This window comes from Amblyraja radiata, chromosome 2 (assembly GCF_010909765.2).
Source record: "Amblyraja radiata isolate CabotCenter1 chromosome 2, sAmbRad1.1.pri, whole genome shotgun sequence".
NCBI lineage: Eukaryota > Metazoa > Chordata > Chondrichthyes > Rajiformes > Rajidae > Amblyraja > Amblyraja radiata.
The window spans coordinates 117,030,198-117,051,307 of NC_045957.1; the positions used below are offsets into that span (position 1 = coordinate 117,030,198).

The following is a 21,110-nucleotide window of genomic DNA, read 5'->3' on the forward strand; positions in this document are numbered from 1 at the left end:
AAAAGGTGTTTCCTCACCTCCGTTCCAAATTGCCTAGCCTTTATTCCTAAACTGTGGCCCCTGGTTCTGGACTCCCCTAACATCGGGAACATGTTTCCTGCCTCTAGCGTGTCCAAACCCTTAATAATCTTATATGTTTCAATAAGATACCCTCTCATCCTTCTAAATTCCAGAGTATACAAGCCCAGCCGCTCCATTCTCTCAGCATATGACAGTCCCGCCATCCCGGGAATTACCCTTGTGAACCTACACTGCACTCCCTCAATAGCAAGAATGTCCTTCCTCAAATTTGAAGACCAAAACTGCACACAATACTCCAGGTGTGGTCTCACTAGGGGCCCTGTACAACTGCAGAAGGATCTCTTTGCACCTATACTCAACTCCTCTTGTTTTGAAGGCCAACATGCCATTCGCTTTCTTTTCAGGTCGGGATCCTTCGGGCTGAAGGGTCTCAACCCGAAACGTTACCCATTCCTTCTCTCCAGAGATGCTGCCTGTCCTGCTGAGTTACTCCAGTATTTTGTGTCTTTCTAAACATCATGCCTTCATGAGCATTGTGAAGCTTATTAAAAAATAAAAATCTATACCCTTGTTCCAATCTGGGTTTGCGCACTAATAAAATACCTGAGGTAGAACAGAATTCCCCTTTTCCTATTAAAACACGAGTTTTGTAACTTAAGCGTTTGCTGTGATGTAGCTCTATAATTCTTTTTAAATTTACCAGCAACTTTGCCGGTTTCCGAGAAATTTTTCAGTATCGGTGAGCATTTAGGAACAGCGAAGATAATATGCGAAAATGCTGGAGTAACTCAGCGGGACAGGCAGCATCTCTGGAGAGGAGGAATGGCCGACGTTTCGGGTCAAGACCCTTCTTCAGACTGATGTCAGGGGAGGGGGCGGGACAGAGATAGAATGTAGTCGGAGACAGTAAGACTGGTGGGACAACTGGGAAGGGGGAGGGGATGGAGAGAGAGATAGAGGGAAACTAAGGGCTATCTGAAGATAGAAAAGTCAATGTTCATACCTCTGGGGTGTAAGCTGCCCAAGCGAAATACGAGGTGCTGCTCCTCCAATTTGCACTGGGCCCCACTCTGACAGTGGAGGAGGCCCAGGACAGAAAGGTCAGTTTGGGAATGGGAAGGGGAGTTAAAGTGTTGTGCAACCGGGAGATCAGGTAGGTTAAGACGGATTGAGCGGAGGTGTTAGCGCTTGGTCTCGCCGATATACAGGAGTCCACACCCGGAACAGCGGATACAGTAGACGTGGTTGGAGGAGGTGCAACTAGGATTGACAACTGTCCCGTATTAGCCGGGACATCCCGTATATTGGGCTAAATTGGTTTGTCCCGTACGGGACCGCCCTTGTCCCGTATTTGACCGCTACTACTCAGGTCGAGGGGACTGTTGGGTCGGAGCGCTGCGTCCGGCCCCGCCTCACCCGTCCCGACGTAGTGCAGCCCATGGAGTGCAGCAGCAGCCCCTCGCCCGTGGCCCCGTCGGTCGGCAGCCCGGCCAGCTGTCCGACTTTCGGACCTTCGCTTACCGCCCGACAACATCACCACCCCTCCTTCTCATGGCCGATCATCGGTTCACGAGTTGGATGCGGTGGCGGACTTTGCGCGCGACGTCGCTCCAAGGCCAAAACTCTTCAGCTGGGCCCACCGGCTGGGCTTTGTGGGCAGCCCAGCACCCGGGCCAACTCATCATTCACCCAGCCACGGCCGAGTCGGTCAACGAATTGCTGTCGGGAATTTGTCCCTTATTTTGACCTTTTGTCCCTTATTCGGGAGTGAGAAAGTTGGCAACCCTAGCTGCTAGTGAACCTCTGCCTCACCTGAAAAGGAACAGCGGGCTACTTAGGGCTTAATTGATCAGATTCCCGATGAAAGTAAAGACATGAAGATTTGTTTACCAAAAGCTCTGGATACAGGCCGGAGCATGCGGCTGTGGATACTTTTCCTCTTCGACTTGGGAGTCATCTGCCGCATAAAACATAAGTCTGGTTAATCATTCATAGATCAATATTATTTCATCCCACCTAACCATCTTACCACAACAGTGCTGAACTATGGCATGTAGGAAGGAACTGCAGATGCTGGTTTACACCGTAGACACAAAGTGCTGGAGTAACTCGGTGGGACAGGCGGCATCGCTGGCGAGAAGGAATGGGTGACGTTTCAGGCCCAGACCCTTCTTGACCCGAAATGTCACGCATTGCATATTATTTCATCCCACCTAACCAGACATGCTGCCTGTCCCGCTGAGTTACTATCTTCGGTGTAAACCAGCATCTGCAGTTCCTTCCTGCATTTTATCTCCAGAGCCTTGCATAGTCACAGCTGTATCATTCATATAGGTTCTGGGAGCAGAATTAGGCCATTCGGCCCATCGAGTCTACTCCGCAATTCAATCATGTCTGATCGATCTTTCCCTCCAAACCCCATTCTCCTGCCTTCTCACCATAACCCCTGACACCCGTACTAATCAAGAAACTGTCAATCTCCGCCTTAAACATATGCCATTGACTTGGCCTCCACAGCCGTCTGTGGCAATAAATTCCGCAGATTCACCACCCTCAATTCCAAAGAAGATTGCCTGCACCAAAGGTATAATAAGACATCATTAGCTGAACAATAGTTATTTCGCGCTAACACGGTGGCGTAGCGGTAGAGTTGCTGCCTCACTGCGCCGGAGACCCGGGTTAGATCCTGACTACGGGTGCTGTCTGTACGGAGTTTGTACGCTCCCCGCGTGACCGTGAGGTTTTCTTCCCACACTCGAAAAAAATACGTGCTTATAAGCTAATTGGCTTCTGTAAATTGTAATTGTCCCTAGTGTGTGTAGGATAGTGCTGGTGTCCTGGGATCGCTGGTCAGCATGGACTTGGTGGGCCGAGGGGCCTGTTTCCGTGCTGTATCTCTAAACTAACAAATGAGGAAATTAGGAAGCACAACATGGAAACTATTATTACTTTCTACTTTAAAGTTAAAGCGACTGGACCTATGTGTAACGTCGCTCCCTTTCCCATTACTTAAAGTGCTGGAGTAACTCAGTGGGACAGGCAGCATCTATGGAGCACATGTACAGATGATGCTTCCAGTCGGGACTCTTCTTCAGACTGATTGTAGAGGGGGGGGGGGAGAAAGCTAGAATAGAGATGGGGGCGGGCAAGACCTGGCAAGTAATGGTATGTATGGTAAAGCGATAAGTGGCGGCACGGTGGCGCAGCGGTAGTGTTGCTGCCTCACAGCGCCAGCGACCCGGATTCGATCCCGACAACGTGTGTTTGTTTGCACGGAGTTTTACGTTCTCCCCGTGACCGTGTGGGTTTTCTCCGGGTGCTCCGGTTTCCTCCCACACTCCAAAGACGCACAGGTTTGTAGATTAATTGGCTTCGGTAAAATTGTAAATTGTCCCTCGTGTGTGTAGGATAGTGTTAGTGTACGGGGTGATCGCTGGTCGGCGCTTCCTAGATGTGCTGAAGGGCCTGTTTCTCTGAAGTCGAAAGTAAAGTCTAAAGTGCCCCACATTGACACGACCTTTCCTCCTTTCCATCTTTCTCTCCCCCTACTACAATCAGTGTGAAGTGTCCCAAACTGAAATATTGCCTTTCCAAGTCCTCCTGTGATGCTGCTGAATTATTCCAGCACTTTGTGTCTTTTTTTAAAAACCAGCATCTGCAGTTCCCTATCAGCTGGGACTCAAAAGTGCTGGAGGAACACAGTGGGTCAGGCATAATCCCTGGAGAACATGGATAGGTGACCCCTCTTCAGACTGAAAGTCAGGGTAGAGGGAAAGGTTAGATAGGGTTCCTAAAGATAGCGGAGTCAGGGGATATGATGAGAAGGCAGGAACGGGGTACTGATTGTGGATGATCAGCCATGATCACATTGGCTCGAAGGGCCGAATGGCCTACTCCTGCACCTATTGCCTATTGTCTAAAATAGGTGCAGGAGTGGGCCATTCAGCCCTTCCAACCAGCATCGCCATTCATTATGATCGCAGCTGATCATCCAGAATTAGTACCCCGATCCTGCTTTTCCCCCATATTCTTTGATTGCGTTAGTCCTCAGAGCTAAATCTAACTCTCACTTGAAAACATCCAGTGAATTCGACCTCCACTGGCGTCTGTGGCAGAGAATTCCATTGAGTTATGTGGCTGCTGAGGGTACAGGCTGAAACATGCAGCCACGCTGCTGCAGGTCCAGAACTGATGTGAAGAATGTAGAATGAGGGACATGGAATGCATCTCACACTATTACCTCCTCAGGCCAAGTCTTTAGCCTAATAGAAAATCTAATTGCACGCAGTTGTGAAAAAGCAGAGGCACAGTTTCTGCACCTTCAGAGAAGGCTTTAGACTTAAGACTTAAACTAGTATAGTTTAGAGATACAGCGCGGAAACACGCCGAGTCCATGCTACCCGGCGATCACCGCACACTGGCACTATCCTACACACATGGTGTACTGTGAGCAAATTTGGGCCCCATATCTGAGGCTCTGGAGAGGGTCCAGAGGAGGTTTACAAGAATGATCCCAGGAATGAGTAGGGTAGCATATGATGAGCGTTTGACGGCCCTGGGCCTGTACTCGCTGGAGTTTAGAAGGTTGAGCGGGGGGAACCTCATTGAAACTTACAGTAGAGTGGAAGGCCTAGATAGAGTTGATATGGAGAGGTTGTTTCCACTAGTGGATGAGGTCGTATCACAACCTCAGAATTAAAGGACGTTCTTTTAGGAAGGAGATGAGGAGGAATTTCTTTAGTCAGAGGGTGGTGAATCGGTGGAATTCATTGCCACAGAAGGCTCTGGATAATAGTCAATGGACAATAGGTGCAGGAGTAGGTCGTTCGGCCCTTCGAGCCAGCACCGCCATTCAATGTGATCATGGCTGATCACCCACAATCAGTACCCCATTCCTGCCTTCTCCCCATATCCCCTGACTCCGCTATCTTCAAGAGCCCTATCTAGGTCTCTCTTGAAAGTATCCAGAGAACCGGCCTCCACCGCCCTCTGAGGCAGAGAATTCCTCAGACGCACAACTCTCTGCGTGAAAGCCGAGTCAATGGATATTTTTAAGGCGGAGATAGAAAGATTCTTGATTAGTACGGGTGTCAGGGCAGAAGGCAGGAGAATGGGGTTGAGAGGGAAAGGTAGATCAGCCATGATTGAATGGCGGAGTAGACTTGATGGGCCGAATGGCCTAATTCTGCTGCTATCACATACGAACCTATGAAAAGCTTTTCACTGTACCTTAGTGCACACGCCAGTAAACTCAACTCAACAACACCCGATATTGAAGAACCATTCAACCATTGAAAAGCAAACTTGAACAATCAGTTAACACATGCATCATATGTATCAGTTCCAGCTCTTAATCAAAGGACATTAGAGTTGATACTGAAGGGCCTGTCCCACTTGGCGACTTTTGCAGCGACTGCCGGCATCATTGGCTGATGTGATGACGTATTCACGCGCTGTGTTTTTTCCAAGTGTCGCAACATTTATTTTGTCGCTGCTGGATTCTTGAAATGTTCAAAATCTTTTGCCGGCAGTCGCCGAACAAAAGTGGGACAGGCCCTTGAGTCGCACACAATTCAATAAGCAAACCAAAGTGAATAATCGAGAAGCCGAGAGTGGGCAGAGGAATACTTACACTGGTACAGCAGAGAGTCTCCATGCAGCAAAGGGAGAGATCAGAAGATGAAGAAAGAAGAGACATGATAAATATGCAGTTGTATTTCAGAAAGATAGGGTCACCAGCACATGATTATTTAACATTCAAAGCTTGAGATGTTGCAGAACGGGCAACAAACTACAAAGTGGGTAGACACAAAAAGCTGGAGTAAACAATGGGCCTGTCCCACTTACGCGACTTTCTCGGCGACTGCCGGCACCCGTCATAGGTCGTTGCAGGTCGGCAAAGATTTTCCACATGTTGAAAATCCAGCGGTGACCAGAACAAGGTACGACTCTTTGGGCGACTACTCACGACCTTACAGGCTTCACCCCGCGACATGTCGCCGTGGAGTCGCCTGTATGGTCGTGAGTCGTCTCCTCAGTCGCCCAAAGAGTCGTAGCGTCTTTCTGGTCGCCGCTGGATTTTCAACATGTTGAATATTTTCGGTGACCTGCAACGACCTATGACGGGTGCCGGCAGCCGCCGTAAAAATCACGTAAGTGGGACAGGCCCATTACTCAGTGGGACAGGCAGCATCTCTGGAGAGAAAGGAATGGATGACGTTTCCCATTCCTTTCTCTCCAGAGATGCTGCCTGGCCCGCTGAGTTATTCCAGCTTTTTGTGCCTGTCTTCGGTTTAAACCAGCATCTGCAGTTCCTTCCTACAGACGACAAAGAGGGTTTGCCGGCCCGGATTAAGCTGCAGCAACTACGCCGGCTAAAACATTTCAACCACGTTCGGTTCCATGAAAGGACACAAAGTGCTGGAGTAGCTCAGCGGGTCAGGCGGCAGTTTTTGGAGGGCGTGGATCGGTGACGTAAGCGACGCAGCGGTAGAGCTGCTGCCTCACAACGCCGGAGACCCGGGTTCGACCCTGACCGCGGGTGCTGTCTGTACGGAGTCTGTACGTTGGTGTGACCGTGTGTTTTCTCCGGCTGCTCCGGTTTCTTCCCATACTCTAAAGGCGTAACGGGTTATGTGTGTATGAAGGAACTGCAGATGCTGGTTTACACCAAAGATACGCAGAAAATGCTGGAGTAACTCAGCGGGCCAGGCAGCATCTCTGGAGAGAAGGAAGAGGTGACTTTTCAGGTCGAGACCCTTCATCAGACCCCGAAAAAGGGTCCCGACCCAAAACATCACCTATTCCTTTTCTCCAGAGACACTGCCTGCCCCGCTGAGTTACTCCAGCATTTTGCGTCTATCTTCAGGTTTGCAGGTTAGACAATAGACAATAGGTGCAGGAGTAGGCCATTCGGCCCTTCGAGCCAGCACGGCCATTCAATGTGATCATGGCTGATCATCCACAATCAGTACCCCGTTCCTGCCGTCTCCCCATATCCCCATGACTCCGCTATCTTCAAGAGGTCTACCTAACTCTCTCTTGAAAGCTTCCAGAGAACCGCCCTCCACGGCAGAGAATTCCACGGATTAATTGGCTTTGGTAAAATTGTAAATTGTCCCTCGTGTGTAGGATAATGTTATTGTGCTGAAGGGTTTGTTTCTGTGCTGTATCTCTAAAGTCTAAAGCACTCCGGGTTGGGACCTATTCTTCAGGCAGCATCTCTGGAGAACATGTATACAGATGCTCCCTGATTTACGATGCTTCAACTTACGCTGGGCAACGGCAGCGAGCCGCACGTCACTTCCGGCCACGTGATCGCATCGTATTAAATGTGTGAACTGTAAGGAAGATGCTATGAGGATGCAGGGTGACTTTGACAGGTTGGGGGAGTGGGCAGATGCATGGCAGATGAAGTTTAATGCGGATAAATGTGAGGTTATCCACTTTGGTAGTAAAAACAGGAAGGCAGATTATTATCTAAATGGCGTCAAATTGGGAAAAGGGGAAGTACAACGGGGTCTGGGGATCCTTGTACATCAGTCTATGAAAGTAAGCATGCAGGTACAGCAGGCAGTGATGAAAGCGAATGGCATGTTGGCCTTTATAACAAGAGGAATCGAATATAGGAGCAAAGAGGTCCTTCTGCAGTTGTACAGAGCCCTAGTGAGACACACCTGGAGTATTGTGTGCAGCTTTGGTCCCCTAATTTGAGGAAGGACATTCTTGCTATTGAGGGACCATTCAATATGGTCATGGCTGATCATCCAAAATCAGTACCGTGTTCCTGCTTTCTCCCACTATTCCTTGATTCCGTTAGCACTAAGAGCTAAATGTGAATCTCTCTTGAAAACTTCCAGTGAATTGGCCTCCACTACCTCCAGTGGCAGAGAATTCCACAGATTCACAACTCTCTGGGTGAAAAAGATTTTCCTCATCTCAGTCCATGTGAATAAAGAGAAGCTGTGTATGAAGGAACTGCAGATGCTGGTTTAAACCGAAGATGGACACAGAATGCTGGAGTAACTCAGCGGGACAGGCAGCATCTCTGAAGAGAAGGGATGGGTGACGTTGCGGGTCGAGACCCTTCTCCAGACCAAGGAAAATGTAGAGTAGTTCATTGTTAACTGAGGGAAGGTAACAACAAAGCAAACAGAGATAAAATATGGTCGGAGCCAGACAGACTGGTCGGAGAACTGGGAAGGGGGAGGGACGGAGAGAGACTCTCAACTCTAAGCGAAACCTTATTTGGTCAAATGACAGAGAATTGATCTTCAAGCAGTCTATCTGTCGCTGACAAGGCAGTGACAAGCATATATTTTCTAGCATCTCGCAGCCTTCCACGTCTTCAAAACACACTTCCAGTAGATTAGCACGAGGCTGCTATTGACAGACCGCTAATTTGCCTGTCAGGAAGCAGATTATTCAAGCGACTGCAGAATTAAAGAGTATTATTTATACTAAAACGTAATGTGTTTCAATTCAAGCAATTTACTGCAGCCGCACATAAATCCCGCCTTGCCCCTCAACCTCACAGTCACGTTCATGGACTTGTTGGATTTGCACAGTAATTGCTTATTAAATTAGCCATTCATACATAACAATGCAACCTCCCAGTTAATGACGTGCCAATCAACTCTCGGGCTCAACTCTGAACAATGAATAGTGAAAGGCTTGCATCGAGTGTATGTGGAGAGGATGTTTCCACTAGTGGGAGAGTCTGGGACCAGAGGGCACATAGCCTCAGAATTAAAGGACATTCTTTTATGAAGGGGATGAGGAGACATTTATTTAGTCAGAGGGTGGTGAATCTGTGGAATTCATTGCCACAGAAAGCTGTGGAGGCTAAGGTCAGTGGATATTTTTAAGGCGGAGATTGACTTGATTAGTACTGGTGTCGGGGTTATAGAAACATAGAAAATAGGTGCAGCAATAAGCCATTCGGCCCTTCGCCGAATGGCCTACTCCTGGGGAGAAGGCAGAAGAATGGGGTTGAGAGGGTCAGATAGATTGGCCATGATTGAATGGCGGAGTAGACATGATGGACCGAATAGGCTAGCAGCCTCAGAATTAAAGGACGTTATTTTAGGAAGGAGATGAGGAGGAATTTCTCCAGTTAGAGGGTGGTGAATCTGTGGATTTCTTTGCCACAAGAGGCTGTGGAGGCCAAGTCAGTGGATATTTTTAAGGCAGAGAAATCTGCCTTAAAAATTCTTGATTTTATACGGGTGTCAGAGGTTATGGGGAGAAGGCAGGAGAATGGGGTTAGCAGGAAGAGATAGATCACCCATGATTGAATGGCGGAGTAGACTTGATGGGCTGAATGGCCAAATTCAACTCCTCTTTCTTATGACCTTATGACCTTATGATTTAAGCTGCTATCTCTCTCCTCGCCTGCAGCAAATTCATCCAGCACATGAAGATTTTTTTTCCTGTTAATTTATTATCTTATTTAGCTATTGGGAGAGTTTGGACAAACTTATGACTGCGTTCTCTGGAGTGTTGGAGGCCGATCAAATGGTGGTAGATCAAGTTATCAGAAGCACAGATAGGGCAGACAGTCATTTCCCAAGGGAGGTAACGTAAAAAATTACAGGTTTACAGTATAAGGGGCAGCACGGTGGCGCAGTGGTAGAGTTACTGCCTTACAGCGCCAGAGACCCAGTGCGATCCTGACCACTGGTGCTGTCTGTACGGAGTTTGTGCCTTCTCCCCGTGACCTGCGTGGGTTTTCTCCGAGATCTTCGGTTTCCTCCCACACTCCAAAGACGTGCAGGGGTGTAGGTCAATTGGCTTGGCATCAATGTAAATTTTCCCTAGCGTGTGTAGGGTAGTGTTAGTGTGCGGGGCTCACTGGTCGGTGCGGACTTGGTGGGCCGAAGGGCCTGTTGCTGCGTCTAGTCTAAATTAAACTAAACTTTAAGGTAAGAGGGGGAAAGTTTAAAGGAGAAATGCAAGACAAGTTTTATTTCAAAACACAGAGAGTGGAAGGTGCCTGAAACGCACTGCCAGAGGTGGAAGCAGAGGTAGATATGACAACTAGAGAGATCACCTACCATCTACCTCATTGGAGACCCTAGGACTATCTTTAATCAGACTTCATCTTGCACTAAACGTTATTCCCTTTAAAGTAAACTGGGTTGACCGTAATCACGTACAGACTTTCTGCTGACTGCTTAGCACGCAATCAATAAAAGGTGCCACAGCAGTAGAGGTGCTGCCTCACAGCGCCAGACACCCGGGTTCAATCCTGACTAGGGGTGCTGTCTGTACGGAGTTTGCATGCTCTGCGGGTGCTCCGTTTTCCTCCCGCACTCCAAAGACGTACAGGTTTGTAGTTTAATTGGCTTTGGTATGAATTGTAAATTGTCCCTGGTGTGTGTGTGTGTGGGATCATTCTCGTGTACGGGGATCGCAGGTCGGCGCGGACTCGGCGGGCCGAAGGGCCAGTTTCCGCGCTGTATCTCTGATCAAAGCTCAACTATTCACTGCACCTCGGTACACGTGACAATAAACCAAATTAAACTAAACCACAAACAGGTCGCAACGATCGAATTAATTAATGTCACGGTTAACACAGCACAACTGAAGGACCAACCTGGGACTACTTTTGTTTGCGTGACTCGGCACCACTCCATTAAGTCATTAAATGAATAAAAACATTTCTATGAGTTACAAGATAGGACTCATTCAAAAAAGGACTCGTTTAAAAGTACCACAGATCAAGAATGGTTAGCTAATTGAATATCAGATGCTTTCTCATTACTGCACTCAATTTTCATTCATGTCACCACTTTTGCTCTGAGGTGATTCAACCGTTCGGGTTTTAAATTGTTAATTGAATGCAGCTCGTATTTTATTGAATCGCCATTCTGATCGATGCTGCAAGAGGAGGCTGCATTTTAAGTGAACATTAACCTAAGACACTCCAAGCATCCTGACTTATCGACCATTTCATATGATATCAAGTCTGACAAGCCACTTCCAGGTGTTTAGTTTTGCTCCCGATTTATTTGTTAAAAGTGTTTTGTTGTGCGCTATCCAGTCAAAGAAAGGACTATCCAGAACCAGAGGACATACGTTTAAGTTGAGTTTAGTATGGGAGCAAATAGCTCCTTCTGCAGTTGTACAGTGAGACCACACCTGGAGTATTGTGTGCAGTTTTGGTCCCCTAGTTTGAGGAAGGACATTCTTGCTATTGAGGGAGTGCAGCGTAGGTTTACAAGATTAATTCCCGGGATGGCGGGACTGTTATATGCTGAGAGAATGGAGCGGCTGGGCTTTTACTCTCTGGAGTTTAGAAGGATGAGAGGGTATCTTATTGAAACATATAAGATTATTAAGGGGTTGGACACGCTAGAGGCAGGAAACATGTTCCCGATGTTGGGGGAGTCCAGAACCGGGAGCCACAGTTTAAGAATAAGGGGTAAGACATTTAGCATGGAGACGAGGAAACACTTTTTCTCACAGAGAGTTGTGAGTCTGTGGAATTCTCTGCCTCAGAGGGCCGGTTCTCTGGATACTTTCAAGAGAGAGCTATATAGGGCTCTTGAAGATAGCGGAGATAGGGGATATGGGGAGAAGGCAGGAACGGGGTACTGATTGGGGATGATCAGCCATGATCACATTGAATGGCGGTGCTGGCTCGAAAGGCTGAGTGGCTTACTCCTGCACCTATTGTCTATTGTCTGTAACAGACAGCGTCTCTGGAGAGAAGGAATGGGTGATTTCTTGTGTTGTTTACAGAGCATTAGGTGGGGTGGAAGATTGCAACCGTCACGTGGTCCGCCCTGTTTCGACGAATGCAATCAACTCGACGTGCACAAACGGTAGATCAAATAGAACAATTTGTCCTACAACTTTAGGCTGTGCACGCCACACAAAAGAAGAAGAAGAGCATTATGTTTAGATGTTCTGTCGTGCTGCTGCAAGTAAGAATGCGGTCATTGTTTTTGGGACCGTAGACCAGCGTCTGCAGCCCGTTCCCGCACAGAGTGTACATGAGGGTTTGGTTCGACTGGGCATCCATCGGCTTACCATGCAGGTGTCGAGTTCCTCCAGCCTCTCCAGCTCCGTCAGCTCGTTGGCGGTGACGGCAAGCCGCTTCACCGTCTTCTCCTCCAGCACCTCTATTTCCGTCGACTCCTGGCGGGGCAGCGGTTTGCCGCGCTTGGTCAGATGGTTTGCCTGTTGCGGGAGACAAACGGGAGACAAACATCACAATCACGGAAAAAAAAAAAAAATCACAGTTCGAGAACAAGGGGCTTAGGCCGTTTAGGACGGAGGCGAGGGAAAACGTTTTCAGCCAGAGTGTTGTGAATCTGTGGCAGGAAGGCAGCGGGGGGGTCAGTCAATTCACTGGATGTTTTCAAGAGAGAGTTAGATGTAGCTCTTAGGGCTAAAGGAATCAAGGGATATGGGGAGAAAGCAGGAACGGGGTACTGAATTTGGATGGTCAGCCATGATCGTGTTGAATGGCAGTACTGTCTCGAAGGGCCGAATGGCCTACTCCTGCACCTATTTCTCCAAGTTTTTTTTTTCTAAATGTAATACCGCCTGCAAATTATTCCTTGCTGTCCCTGTTTAGTTTAGTGTGGGGATACAGGCTCGGGGTCGGCACGGTTGCGCAGCGGTAGAGTTGCTGCCTCACAGCGCCATAGACCCGGGTTCGATCCGCGCCGACCAACGACCACCCCGCACACTAGTTTTATCCTACACACACTGTGGCCCCTGGTAGGGATACAGGCTTGGGGGCAGCACGGTGGCACAGCGATAGAGTTGCTGCCTTACAGCGCTGGAGACCCCGGTTCAATCCTGACCACTGGTGCTGTCTGTACGGAGTTTGTACGTTCTCCCTCTGACTGTGCGTGGGTTTTCCCCAGTTTCCTCCCACACTCCAAAGACGCACAGGTTTGTAGGTTAATTGGCTTGGAGTGGATGTAAGGCGTGGTTTGGTACTAATATTTGTCGTACCATACCACATCCTGCGCAAAGCCGCCGGCATGGCCACCCGCGCACCTTCTGTGTGTGGGCTTCACTGTCGGGATCGGGGTTGTCAATAGGCCGGGGACGAGCGAGTGTGAGTATTTGAGCCACCGTCTTCAGGACAGAGCCAAGGCAATGGTCCCATAGATGCGCCATGTTGGTGAACGCCCGTAACTAGGGGCCAGTATTTTTTTACTCGTGGACATTTCTCACAGTGTTGAAAAAACGTCACGAGTAAAAAAATACTCATGATGAAAAAAATCGTTACTTTTTACTCGTAGGAGCTCGTGAACATGCTCGTGGAAGGTCGTAGGAGTTCGTAGAATACCACGAGTTTGATTTTTTTTAAACTCGGGAGAGCTCTTGGGTAAACTTGCATCGTGGGACAGGCCCTTTAATGTGCAGTGTGAACGATGGGTTGACCCGGACTCGAAGGGCGTGTTTCCAAAATGTAACTCTAAACTACACTACTTGTGAGGGTAGCCCCTATCACACTCCATGAGATAGAAGGTTGGGGCCTCATTCAATTAAAATTAAAATCATACCTCAATCAATCTCTGCTTTAAAAAAATGATTTTTAATTTGGCTTCTGTAAATTGCCCCTGGTACATAGGATGTGAAAGTGGGATAACAGCGTGTAAGTGGGTCGAAGGGCCTGTTTCCACGCTGTGTCTCTAAACTAAACAAAAAAAGCTGCATACAATCCCCAGTATTCCGGCCAATCTACAAGAGTCAAGAGTGTTCGTTTGTCATATGGACCGACAAAGGAACAGTGAAAATTTCTTACTTTCTAAGAAATTAAGAAAGTATGAATTCTTAATTTCTTACTAAGAAATATAGTAAGAAATAACTTATTTACTATTTCTTAGTATAGGCCTCACACGGGGTATGTAGGATGGAACTAGTGTACGGGGGTGATCGTTGGTCGATGAGGACTCAGTGGGCCAGTAACCGCACCGCATCTCTAAAACTGAACTAATACTGAACTTAAGGCAGAGATGTTTAAGAAAGAACTGCAGATGCTAGAAAAATCGAAGGTAGACAAAAATGCTGGAGAAACGCAGCGGGTGAGGCAACGTCTATGGAGCGAAGGAAGAGGTGACTTTTCGGGTCGAGACCCTTCTTCAGTCTGATGTGGGGGTGGGGGAGGGGCGGGAAGAAGAAAGGAAGAGGTGGAGACAGTGGGCTGTGGGAGAGTTGGGAAGTGGAGGGGAAAGAGGGAGAAAGCAAGGACTACCTGAAATTGAAGTAGTCAATGTTCATACCGCTGGGGTGTAAACTACCCAAGCGAAATATGCTGCTGCTCCTCTGATTTACGTTGGGACTCAATCTGGCCATGGAGGAGGCCCAGGACAGAAAGGTCGGATTCGGAAAGGGAGGGGGAGTTGAAGTGCTGAGCCACCGGGAGATCAGGTTGGTCGATGCGGACTGAGCGGAGGTGTTCGGCGAAACGATCGTCAAGCCTGCCTAATAACCAAAATTATTGGTTATCCTTCATGTTGCTCCGACACAAACATTGAATGGATGAATGAACAGCACTTTATTATCACGTGTGACAATGTCACAGTGAAATTCTTCGTTCTGCATTCACAAGGTATGCAAAGTGGCACCATGTAAAGGGAGTCTACAAGGTTACAGTGTTCCATATAGTCTCCAATGGTTCCCACTTTGTTCTTGCCGCCTACCCACCCCCAATAGTGAAAGGCTTGGATAGGGTGGATGTGGAGAGGATGTTTCACTGGCGGCAGAGTCTAGGACTAGAGGTCACAGTCTCATAATTAAAGGACGTTCCGTTAGGAAAGGGATGATGAGTAATTTATTTGGTCAGGGTGGTGAATATATGGAATTCTTTGCCACAGAAGACTGTGGAGGCCAAGTCAGTGGATACTTTTGAGGTAGAGATAGATAGATTTGTGATTAGTACGGGTGTCAGGGGTTACAGGGAGATGGCAGGAGTATGGGGTTAGGAGGGAGAGATAGATCAGCCATGATTGAATGGCGGAGTAGACTTGATGGGCCGAATGACCTAATTCTGCTCCTATCAATGATGACCTTATGACCCACGCCAGGTACTTCTTTGTTCTCGGCGGCACGACCGACCTCCGGCACCCGCCCCGCCCGTCCAAATGTTGTAATTGTATCGATCATTAGGGCGGTCAGGGTGGCGCAGCGGTAGAGTTGCTGCCTTGCAGCTAATGCAGCGCCAGAGACCCGGGTTCGATCCCGACTACGGGTGGTGTCTGCACGGAGTTTGTACGTTCGCCCCGCGACCCGCGTGGGATTTCTACCAGATCTTCGGTTTCCTCCCACACTCCGAAGACGTGCAGGTTTGCAGGTTAGTTGGCTTGGTATGAATTTAAAATTGTCCCTAGTGGGTGCAGGATGGTGTTAGCGTGCGGGATCGCTGGTCGGTGCGGACCCGTTGGGCCGAAGGGCCTGTTACCCGCGCTGAATTTCCAAAACTAAAACTCTCATCAAAATTGGAGTAAATGGGGAACAAAGACAACATCCCAGGATTGCTCACTTACCAGTTTGTGTTGAGAGGTCAACAGTGCTTCCAAGATTTCGTCGACGATATGGTCAGACAGGAATGATGCCACCGTAAGCTTCACCTCACTGTGGGAGAATTACAGAAATATAACAGTCAAAACTCAATCCCCTCCTCCAATGACATGTTTACACCAAGGCATTCCTCTTCAGCCTTCGTTCTCCTTTAACTTAAACTCATGATCACTTAGCACATGGATAGGACAGGTTTGGAGGGTTACGGACTAGGCGCAGGCAAGTGAGGCTAGGGTAGCTGGGACATTGTGGGCCGGTGTGGGCGAGTTGGGCCGAAGGGCCTGTTTCCACACTGTATCACTCTATGACACTCCTATTCCCCTTCCGTCTGCGAAGAGCGGTGAGAATTAGGAACTTACTCCCGAAGGGAATGGTGAAAGCAAAGAGTATAGTTTTGGCGGTCACGGTGGCGCAGCGGCAGAGTTGCTGCCTTACAGCGCTTGCAGCGTCAGAGACCCGGGTTCCATCCCGACTACGGGTGCTGTCTGTACGGAGTTTGCACGTTCTCCCCGTGACCTGCGAGGGCTTTCTCCGTGATCTTCGGATCCCACCCACACGCCAAAGACGTACAGGTTTATAGGTTAATTGGCTTGGGTTTGTATACTTGGTATATGTGTGAATTGTCCCCAGTGCATGTAGGGCTTGTGTTAATGTGAGGGGATCGCTGGTCGGTGTGGTCTCATGGACGTAGAAATACAGAAGACAGGCGCAAGAGTAGGCCTCTCTGGTTGTGGTGTATGGAACAAGCTGCCAGAGGAGGTAGTTGAGGCTGGGACTATCCCATCGTTTAAGAAACATTTGGACAGGTACATGGATAGGACAGGTTTGGGGGGCATATGGACCAAGCGCAGGCAAGTGTGGCTAGGGTAGCTGGGACATTGTTGGCCGGTGTGGGCGAGTTGGGCCGAAGGGCCTGTTTCCACACTGTATCACTCTATGACTCTATGATTCAATTGTCTGGTAACAGCTGGGAAGAAACTGTCCCCCGAATCTGGAGGAGTGCGTTTTCACACCTCTGTATCTTTTGTCCGATGGGAGAGGGGAGGGAACTCAGGAGGTCAGGCCGATGAAACCTGTCCTGCTAAATCTTCGCTGAACCCTTTCAAGCCCCGCTGAAGGATTCCATCAGGCCCATTATCACCAGCACGCCCGTGAATGACACAGTCAAGTCAAGTCACTTTTATTTCTATAGCACATTTAAAAAACAACTCTCGTTGGCCAAAGTGCTTTACATTGGTAGTACATACATAAATACAAACATATAGCCCTCACTCAGAGGACGTCAAGAAAGGCTTGAGAGTAGAGATGAGTTTTAACTCTCGACTTAAAGGAGTCGATGGAGGGGGCAGTTCCGATGGGAAGAGGGATGCTGTTCCACAGTCTAGGAGCTGCAACCGCAAAGGCACGGTCGCCCCTGAGCTTATGCCAAGACCGCGGGATGTTCAGTAACCCCAAGTAACACAGACAGCGGCACAGATGGTACAGGGCGCAAATGAAAGTTTATAAATACCTAATTTTGTTTAGGATGTCAATGCCAGATTGCTCGAGCAGAACGTTCTTGATGAAGGCCCGCGGGATGCACACCTTCTCGCTGGTGGCCTCGATTAAGCTCTGGTGTAGGTGGGCTTTCCTCATCACATGCGGGCAGAGGCCTTCAGCAGCACCGACCATGGACTCCAACATCATCTGTGACGCAAAGCACAACTCAGAACGGGGACAGCAATCAAAATCTCATCACTCTACCTCGTACACCCGGATGTTCCTTAAGGAAGGAGCTGAAGAGGAATTTCTTCAGTCGGAGGGCGGTGACTCTGAGGAACTCATTGCCACAGAGGGCTGTGGAGGCCAAGTCAGTGGATATATTTAAGGCAGAGATGTTTAAGAAAGAACTGCAGATGCTTGAAAAATCGAAGTTAAACAAAAACGCTGGAGAAACTCAGCGGGTGAGGCAGCATCTAGGGGTGAGTCTGAAGATGGGTCTCGACCCGAAACCTCGTGGGTCTGAAGAAGAGTCTCGATACGAAATGTCACCTATTCCTTCGCTCCATAGATGCTGCCTCACCCGCTGAGTTTCTCCAGCATTTTTGTCCACCCTCGAACTATCTTTGATCGGACTTTACTGGCTTTACCTTGCATATGTTGACTCGATGACTATATTGGACTGGTTATAGAGTCAATACAGCGTGGAAACAGGCCCTTCAGCCCAACTTGCCCACACCGGCCAACATGTCCCATCTACACTAGTCCCACCTGCCTGCTTTTGGCCCATATATCTCTCTAAACCTGTCCTATCCATGTACTGTACCTGTCCAATTGAAAAGTTCCGATAGTCCCTGCCTCAACTACCTCCTCCAGTAGCTCGTTCCATACACCAACCACCCTTTGCGTGACAAAGTTACCCCTTCAGAGTCTTACACAATCTTTCCCCCCTCACCTTGTATCTATGGACAGTGAATTATCCCTGTACACGGTGGACAGCGCGATTGTAATCGTGTGTTGTCTTTCCGCTGACTGGTTAGCACGCAACAAAAACTTTCACTGTACCTCGGTACACGTGACAATAAACTAAACTGCAACTGAAACTATATTGGGGTTAGGAAGGAGAGATATATCATCCATGATCAGGCTGTGATCTCTGGTCCTAGACTCTCCCACTGACTCTGGTTGACCCGTTATAGGAATGGTGTAGGGGCTTCGTCATGGGCGACACGATGGCGCAGCGGTAAAGTGGCTGCGGCGCGAGAGGCCCGGGTTCAATCCCGACTACGGGTGCAGCCTGCACAGAGTTTGTACGTTCTCCCCGTGAGTCTGTACGTTTTCTCCGGGATTTTTGTTTTCCTAACACAAGTTTGTAGATGAACTGACTTGGTGTAAATGTAAGGCAGACAAAAGTGCTGGAGAAACTCAGCGGGTGGGCAGCATCAGGACAAGGGGTCACAGTTTAAGGATAAGAAGGAAATCTTTTAGGACCGAGATGAGAAAATATTTTTTTACACAGAGAGTGGTGAATCTGTGGAATTCTCTGCCACAGAAGGTAGCTGAGGCCAGTTCATTGGTTATATTTAAGAGGGAGTTAGATGTGGCCCTTGTGGCTAAAGGGATCAGGGGGTATGGAGAGAAGGCAGGTACATAATACTGAGTTGGATGATCAGCCATGATCATATTGAATGGCGGTGCAGGCTCGAAGGGCCGAATGGCCTACTCCTGCACCTATTTTCTATCTATGGAGCGAAGGAAATAGGCAAAATTTCGGGCCGAAACCCTTCTTCAGTGTAAACCCTTCTTCAGTGTAAGTGTAAACTGTCCCTATTGCGTGTAGGGTAGTGTTAATGTGCGGGGATCGCTGGTCAGCGCAGCCTCAGTGGGCCGAAGGGCCTGTTTCCGTGCTATATCTCTCAAAATAAACTAAGAGATTTACCATGGTCCGTTCCTGTGCTGGACTGTTCTACGTATAGAAACATAGAAAAATAGGTGCAGGAGTAGGCCATTCGGCCCTCATCTCAGTCCTAAATGGCCTACCCCTTATTCTTAAACTCTGTGACCCCTGGTTCCGGACTCCCCAACATCGGGGACATTTTTCCTGCATCTACCCTGTCCAATCCTTTAAGAATGTTATATGTGTCTATAATGTATATAATAGCGAGTGGATTTACACAGCAGTCACGTGCGGTTACCTTGAGCTGCTCGTCCACGACCCGCGTGACCTCTCCGGCCATGGATTCCAGCTTCTCCTCGATGGGATTAGATGATCCGCTGAATCCCGTCCAAGAAGCTCCAGTGTGGTAAAGATTGGGCAGAAGCTGAAAGCAAAAAGCAATATTGTTACTGGAATACATAGAGCACAAAAGGCTGGAGTAACTCAGTGGGACAGGCAGCATCTCTGGAGAGAAGGAATGGGTGATGTTCTGGGTCGAGATCCTTCTTCAGACTGAGTGGACGTGTTCAGCGAAACGATCGCCGAGCCGGCGCCTGGTCTCGCCGATGTAGAGAAGTTGACACCTGGAAGTCCTCCAAAGTCTTTCCAGGTGAGGCAGAGGTTCACTTGCACCTCCTCCAACCTCATCTACTGTATCTGCTGTTCCAGGAGTCATCTTCTCTACATCGGTGAGACCAAGCGCAGGCTCGGCGATCGTTTCACCTCCGCTCAGTCCATCTTAACCTACCTGATCTCCCGGTGGCCCAGCACTTCAACTCCCCCCTCCCATTCCCAATCTGACCTTTCTGTCCTGGGCCTCCTCCATGGCCAGAGTGAGGCCCAGCACAAATTAGAGGAAGAGCACCTCATATTTCACTTGGGTAGTTCACACCCCAGTGGTATGAACATTGACTTCTCCAATTTCAGATAACCCTTGCTTTCCCTCTCCATCCCCTTCCCCGTCCCCAGTTCTCCCACCAGTCTTACTGTCTCCGCCTACATTCTATCTTTGTCCCTCCCCCGACACTCAGTCTGAAGAAGGGTCTCGACCCGAAACGTCGCCCATTCCTTCTCTCCAGAGATGCTGCGTCACCCGCTGAGCTACTCCAGCATTTTGTGTCTACCTCTGAGAGATTAAGCAGGCAGGCAGTGTACAAAATTATAGATTGGGCAAATGCAGTCTTTTGTCCAGAGTAGGGGCATCGAGAACCTGAGGGCATAGATTTATGCTTAAGGTGAGGCGAAGCCTGAGGCGTCACTTTTTCATACAAAGGGTGGTGGGTGTATGGAACGAGCTTCCAGAGGAAGTAGTAGAGGCTGGGACTATCGCAATCTTTAAGAAACATTTAGACAGGTATATTGATAGGACAGGTTTAGAGGGATAAGGGCCCAATGCAGGCAGGTGGGATTAGTGTAGATGGGACATGTTGGCCAGTATGGGCAAGTTGGGCCGATGGGCCTGTTTCCATGCTGTATCACTCTATGACTAGTGTAGATGGGAAAAGATGGCCAGTGTGGGCAAGTTGGGCCGATGGAACTGTTTTTCACTCCTGTGTCACTCTATGACTAACATGATGCAGAGAGCAAGGTTGCTGAATTCTGTGATGCTTTTGCCTATTCCAGCTTTGCACTGATATTTTCCATTCTTTCCCCCTCGACTGCTTTCCTTAGCTTAGTCACTGTTTAAGTACCTTCCCTGCTTTTAATCCCCTGTTGATCCAGAAAAATGCCTTGCTCACCTTGTCTGTCAGGGTTGCCATTTTGAATGACTTGATGCAGACATTTCGTGCATTAATATCTTTTGCATTAATATCTAAGAAACATTTGGACAGGGCGGCAGGGTGGCGCAGTGGTAGAGTTGCTGCCTTGCAGCGCCGGAGACCCGTGTTGGATCCCGACTATGGGCGCTGTCTGTACGGAGTTTACACATTCTCCCCGTGACCGCCTGGGTTTTCTCCGAGATCTTCGGTTTCCTCCCACACTCCAAAGATGTACAGGTACGTAAGTTAATTTGCTTGGTAAATGTATAAATTGTCTTTAGTGTGCGTAGGATAGACAATAGACAATAGGTGCAGGAGTAGGCCATTCGGCCCTTCGAGCCAGCACCGCCATTCAATGTGATCATGGC

The 21,110-nt window shown here is 48.7% G+C and overlaps 1 protein-coding gene across 4 annotated transcripts in view; it reads right to left on the minus strand.

Moving 5' to 3' along the window:
- Positions 1-21,110, minus strand: part of carmil1 (capping protein regulator and myosin 1 linker 1) — a 320,941-nt gene that overhangs the window by 45,398 nt on the left and 254,433 nt on the right. For 3 of the 4 annotated variants that reach the window (XM_033014174.1, XM_033014169.1, XM_033014164.1), the window contains exons 26-31: positions 19,242-19,367; positions 17,078-17,253; positions 15,534-15,621; positions 12,058-12,207; positions 5,654-5,671; positions 1,912-1,978 (exon numbers count right to left, since the gene is read on the minus strand). In XM_033014174.1, coding sequence (XP_032870065.1) covers positions 1,912-1,978; positions 5,654-5,671; positions 12,058-12,207; positions 15,534-15,621; positions 17,078-17,253; positions 19,242-19,367 — 625 coding nt within the window. The remainder of the gene's footprint in view (positions 1-1,911; positions 1,979-5,653; positions 5,672-12,057; positions 12,208-15,533; positions 15,622-17,077; positions 17,254-19,241; positions 19,368-21,110) is intronic. The other variant, XM_033014166.1, reaches the window with a different exon arrangement.